Source organism: Cystoisospora suis (assembly GCF_002600585.1).
Source record: "Cystoisospora suis strain Wien I chromosome Unknown contig_1844, whole genome shotgun sequence".
Taxonomy (NCBI): domain Eukaryota; phylum Apicomplexa; class Conoidasida; order Eucoccidiorida; family Sarcocystidae; genus Cystoisospora; species Cystoisospora suis.
The window spans coordinates 1-6,418 of record NW_027154644.1 but is presented as its reverse complement, the minus strand read 5'-3'; the positions used below and the strand labels follow the sequence as shown (position 1 = coordinate 6,418).

Here is a 6,418-nt window from a genome sequence, read left to right as displayed (position 1 = left end):
TAATGTGTCCATGTAAGATCGAGTTGTTCGACTACACGTAGGAAGCCGACCGACCAGAAACGGAGAAGGGAGAAAGAGAGACAATAGAAGGATTCCTTCGGGTGTCTCTATGTATCTACGTAAATTTCCATGTATACATATGTATATGTGGGCTGTTTCTTTCGTACGTACAACGCCGGTTTTTATTCTTCTCTTTGAGAATCTCACCTCCTGTCACCTGGAATCTATCCCTTTGATCTCTTGTTCTCTTCATTCCTCCCCTAGTGTTAGTACATGCACGAATGTTTTCCCGTCAGACAGAGATGCGGTTTGAGACTGACCAGGCTGCGTCGCTCTCCAGGTTTCGCGTCTTTCAATTTCTGTTTCCTTTCCGTTGTGTATTGTTCAGGGTATGTACTGAAGAGAGATCAGCCACAGCAAGACGTCGAGGAAGAGGATCCCATTGAAGTTATCGTAGAGAGAGAAGTAAGTGCCTTGCACGGATCTTGTGCAGATGGTCCTACTTTCTCCCGTGTTCAATACGTAGTACGTATATGAGAGAGAGTGACAGAGGGAGAGAGGGGGAATGGCTGGACGGTCTCAAGCATGTGTCTGTACATAGCTATGTGTTGGCTGCGTGGACTGGAAAGAAAAGGAGGGCTTGTGCTTTTGTCTTTATTTTGTCGATGCGAGCATGGGTATCGTTTGATATCATGACAGTCTACAATAGGCCGAGATCATTATAGCTTCTACTTCTCATCCACAATGTATGTGCCTCATACGTTACACCTCTTCTGGGCTTCTAGTTCATCTGGTAGATCATCTGGATATCAACAGCCTCAAAGAGAGGGTAAAACGTTATGGTTGGTCATGAAGTTTCCCGGTAGGGAAGACATTTTCCGGTTTCAGTCACCAAGGCTAATACGGGGGTACGGAGCCCCTCAGCGTGAATGCTCGAACAACGGAGAACCGCTTCCTTCTTCCTTCCTGCCCTCGCGTGATAAGAGAGCAGCGAAACAGGCGAGACAGTGGGTGTGGGGACAGGGTGAGGAGGGGATGGCCCTTTTTTGACAAGACGTTTATATCTCGTGTGTTTTTCCTGTCTGATGTGGTTTGTCTCTCGTTTCTTGATCAGAGGGCGGCACTTCCTCCTGGAGGGACGCCTGTGACTCTGGAGACTTTCACGGCGTGGAAGCAAAGAAAAGAAGAAGAGAGAAGAGCGCAAGTGGAAGCCCAGCGTGTTGCCGAGGCGAAGAAAGGAGGAAACAAAGGCTTGCATATTTTGTCTGGGAGAGATCTATTTCAGTTCGATCCCTCCTTGTTTGTGGATGACGAAGGAGCAGCGGGAGAAGCAGATTATGAAGAAGATGAAGAAGCTTGGAATGCTGTCATTAATCAGAATCAGGAGAATATTGATCGATCCAATCGGGAAGCTCTTGAGGAAGGGGACGATGACGACGATGGTGAGAGAGACAGAATTAGAATACTAAGCGCGTAAAGGGCGGGGGGAAGGTCATGAAGGATATCTCTGGTGCCAAAACACCTGGAGAAGGGACAGAAACAGGCAGACAGGGAGGTGCGAAAGGAACGGTGACAGGAGGTTTACACGTGTTTTTGCGTTGTCCTGGTGTATGTGTGCAGGCACCAGGATGAGGGGGGATAGTTTTTGGATTAGCGAGCGTTTTTAGATTTACCTATGCTTGTTTGGTTTGGTCTGACCAAGCGACCAACCATGTGGACTTGCTTTGCCTGGCGCCTTTCATTTCTTCTCGGCATTTTTGCATGCACGTACACGTTCGCGCGTAGATACGACCGAAATAGATCAAGTCGGTGTGATCCCTCAGCTATTCAAACGCTCGGGTAGACGCTAGGGCCCGAGAAAGACAGACGAGACGGCAAGGGCGAAGTAGAAGGGACCCCGGGGGGAGGAGGATTACGGTGGTCTGTGGTGACAGCCAGATACTGGAAACAGAGATTCGTACTGCATGCGCTTGTTCCTCTTCTTTGTATGCTTCTGCTCGTTACAGAAGAAGATGACGAAGGCGATGATTCAGACAGAAAGAGAGAGATGGACGATCAAGAGAATAAACCTCCGACAACTATCAAAGAGGATCTATTCTTGGAGGGTGAAGAGCTACCGGTCCGTGCATACACTGCAGATTCACGCTTTTCTCTGTTTTTCGCTACACCTTTTCTACACGTTTCTTCACTGCGGCCGTCTATCAAAATGTGAATCATTCTATTGTGGAGTTATTGTCAAGTGGAAGCCTCCTTTCTGTATTTAAGGCGAGACATGCCCGTGTGTCTGCGCATGTATGCCTTGTAGATACAAAGAACTCTTGCTAGATAAGTCATTGGATGAATGACTTTCATCTCCATCGATGTAGTCAAAAGGAGAGAAGCTGAAAAGGCTTGAAGCTGCATTGTGTGCATCCTGTTTGTAAGGAAGGCGAGCTCGAAAGGAAGTGTCTTCTTCCATTGTCGTTATTTGGTGAGCTGTTTTTCAAGTCCATATAGTTGCAGCAGTCGATATGAACATCATACATACCACGAACTTATGTGGAGATAAAAGACAGCGTAGAATCTATTCGGTGAGTCCGTGTATATACCTCTGTATCTGCGTGCATCTGTATATCTCAAGATACCTTCCTGACACACGCTTCTAATACTGTTTTCACAGAGGTAGTCAAGACGGCATATCTGAACATTTGTTACGAGCCGGTTGAAATCCGTGTTGTCTCTCGCTTTCTTTTTTTTTCAGGAGGATCTGGATGCTCTAGATGATTGATGAAGAACCTTCTCATCATTATAGTTGATTTGAAAGAACTTTTTTATTCCGCTGGTCTTCATGCAGTCGGCTTTTCTTTCTTTTCCTTTAGAGGCGGCTCAAACGCTTTTTCGGTTCGAGGAGGGATACTTAAGAAAGAGAAGAAATTCTGTCCTCTCCATCGGATTTACGGCACGACTAGTCGAGAGAAGATACTGGGGGCTCCTCATTTCGATCCCGGGGACTTCGGCTTCTCTTATACGTGCGTGGATACGGGAATACTTCTCGTAATAGCCGTTAATGCTCGCGGAACGTGTAGGCAGAGAAAGGAGGGGCAAAGTTTGTAGGAGAAGGGGGTGTGTATCTTGATTTTTTTTTTGCGTAAGATTCTCCTAGCAACCAAGCATTTCAGATTCAGAAGAAGGAAGTCTCCGTGGTGGAGCACGGATGTGGCTAGTCAGGTAGATGGATAGATACAGCATTTCATGCTGTGTCTGTCTGCGTGATCCTGCCGGCACACTTTGGATGGCAATACAGTTGCATGCGTTTACAGAGATGGATTAGTCTCTCTTGAAGGTGAGGTAGTAGTATTGCTCTTAGACGGAAAGCCTGTACCGCAGAGGCCGCAGGCTTGAGGTTGGTGAGGCTCGCCGGTGAAACAGCCGGTGCGGAACCCACGAGACGAGCGAATGGGCGGATGGAACGGGGTGTAGTGCGAGGGACCACTGAGTTTGTTTCCCGAACAGGCATGCAATCTACCCCGTATGTGCTCCTACATCTCAGACACGGCGGTGCTCAGAGTGATGGGATGTAGTAGCAGGGGGAACAGTGGCGAAGCTTTGGTTTCGCATCCATGATCGAGAAACGCAGCAACGGAGGATCACTTGCCATCTCTCTATCATGTCTGGAAGGAGACAGAGCAGTTTTCATACCCGGCCGAGGGTCTCAGTAAGAAATCAGACGGAGGGCTTTTGTCAGCGTAGGTTGAACGAAAGAAGGGCAACTGTTATGAGAGAAGAAGCAACGGAGAGGTGTTGTACGGGTGCCTCTGGGTTGACGCATGCATGCAGCGCTGTTTTACCTCGTTTTTCCTACTGTCTCATCTCTGAGCTATTTCTTTTATCGGTTTACCTTAGGCTACGTGGTGTGTGTCCTTGTCTACTTTTGTCCCAACTTTTCTCTCATTTCTCCCCGTCTTTCTTTTCGACTTTAGTACCATAAGGACAATGGATCCTTGCGAAAACAGAAAAAAGAAGGCTGTACCAGAAAAGCTGATTAAACTCGCGTGCAATTGCCCTTCAGAATTACAGGTGGCTTTCACGTCGTAATCTCTAATGCGTGCTCCGTCGTCGGAATGGGCATAGGTTGCGGCAATAGGACTATTGACGCAGAGGACTTCTACGCGATCAAAGAGATATTGCATGACTGATCTGCGTCTACTGACTGCTTGAATAAGAATCCTACCTCTTGAGAGACTCCAGAAGTCAGACCAAACATCCAAGGTAGATAGTCGGCTGGGGAAGAAGTATGTAGCGAGTACCCCTCAGTAACGAAATCAGCAACTACAACCGAGTCTCTAAAGATTCCCCGAAGCCGACACACGCGATCACTGATGCTTGCCGCTCGATGCCGGGGAGTGGTGTTGAGAATACCGCCGGTGAGAGGAAGGGCGTCGTCGTGCTTTGCTGGCTGCTGGTGGTGACTCGCCTGTTTAGGGTGCGAACAGGGTATTGCTTCACACATCCGCCTACGTACTAGTGGAGAAGAACTGGAAGTTACAAGGTCCGTCTCTGATCTGAAGACATTTTTCAGGCGGACACCAACGGTTCCGTTACTCGACCAAGCATCCATATCACACAGTTGGCTCTCCCCAGCCAAAAGGGAAGGCTGGTGACGGTTTACGCTCTGTTATCGAGGTAGTTCACAGTGCAAAAGGCTTCACCAAACACGGTTGGCCTGTTTGCTTTTTAGAACAGAGTCTGAGTACTGCGTTCATGGCTAGCAGTGCACAAGTCACAACGCAAGCCGACACGACAAAAACAAGGCGCGCTGTGGCTCGCTTGCTTGCTCGCCATATACACAGGGCAAAAGGTGTCTTTTTTACTATCGATTAGACTGATGTTCCCCACGAGAGGAGGACCGGCAGAAATCAAAGAACAGGATCAGTCGCGCCAACTCAGCTTGTCCCGAATCCGACTGCAAAGGACGAAGAAAACTATTCTACTGCGCCTTGGTGTGGACAGCATACCATTGGCTTATGGGGGCGTGGCTACCAGAGGTACCGCTGACCTCTCACCGGAAAGAGTCTGATGTGTAACCCACTTTAGATGGCAGTGATCTACGGAATGGACCACTGCTAACCACGCGAGGAAACAGCCGGCTGATAACCGGGGAGGAAGGCTAGGGATTCCTGGTTGGTCTTTTGCTTTGACTCGCTGGCTTAGAACTTCCAAACGACGTTGAAGCTTCTTCGGCCTCCACCAGGCGGCCACCTACTGTTCTCAAGCTCAACGTCTTTTGCCGGCAATGAGTAGCGAAATTATTTTCTTTTCTTAGCACGGAGCCCGACAGCGTTTCTTCGGCGTCAGGGATTCACACCATATAGCTTGGATATGCACGCTTTTCTCTTTAGCAGACCAAGAAGACGTCATAAGAAAAGATCGATGCAAACAAAGGAGCGCAGTAGTTCGCTGCGGTTTACCTCCGCGACTCCCAGGCCCAAATTCAGACAGACGTCTCTTATGATTCGTAGCTGGCAACGCGGTAGATACACATACTTGATTGGAGACTGGGAACGTGGCAACGACAGCAGCTACCGAGCCCCTCGGTGTAGAATATGTGGTTCGCAGGGTTAGGGTGTGTGTGAGTTGCGCATGTACGCCACTTTGTCTTTCCCTCCATCTCAATCTGATTGCGTCTGTTAGTGACGAGAGGCCCGGAAATCGACGCGATCCATTATTTCGCTTCTCCAAAGCACGTCGACCGAGACAGCATTGATCTGTCGTTGATGTGCTGCGCTCGCGTCACGGAGACGGTACTCGTTCCTTGCGCGCTCTCACCCAAGTTCTTCGCGGGTGGAATTTGTGCTGTTCCCCGGTCTGTACATGTAGTATGGCTTCCAGCGCAGAATCCAGAAGGATGGTGCAATCAAACCAGCAAGACTTCGAGCAAAGACGGGACCGGTACAAATCAAGTGAGTAGCTTGTTCATCTGCGCGCTGCCGCCTTGGCCTAGGACGAGGTAACCTCCGTACGGCTACTTGCCTCTATTTGAGTGACGTAGACCTTGGGAAATAACAAAGAAGCAGACGGGTAATTGAAGTTTTTTAATCTCCAGGTAGACCGTTGAACGCGGCCTTTCTGAACCACGTCATGACCCGTGAAATTCCAACCCGAGGCGGAAACACTGACCGCCTCCGTTCTGCAAGTAGTCTTGATCGCCTAGAGAAGTGGCCGCGATCTGGAAACAGGTCATCGCTCTTGCTTGTCTCGTCTAGCTTACACGCACACCGAGGTGTTTTCGTCCCGTCTCTCCTCTTGCCCGAGGTTGTCCTGGCCACTTCGGAAACCAACCAGACACGTAGCCTGCTGGTTTTCTTTCGCTTCCTTTTGTGTTCCAAAATTCTTTAGCCTATATATTCCACGAGGCGAAAGAATTTTGGAACACAAAAGG

General features: G+C 49.0%; 1 protein-coding gene across 1 annotated transcript; it reads left to right on the top strand.

The window, feature by feature from the left end:
* Nucleotides 1-199: 199 nt before the first annotated feature.
* Nucleotides 200-3,940, top strand: CSUI_004089 (zinc finger (c-x8-c-x5-c-x3-h)-2). The gene is made up of 4 exons (XM_068064284.1): nt 200-465; nt 1,115-1,442; nt 2,007-2,119; nt 2,741-3,940. Exons 1-4 carry the CDS (start codon nt 274-276, stop codon nt 2,765-2,767), a joined length of 660 nt encoding a protein of 219 aa, XP_067923740.1. The 5' UTR covers nt 200-273; the 3' UTR covers nt 2,768-3,940.
* Nucleotides 3,941-6,418: the final 2,478 nt, after the last annotated feature.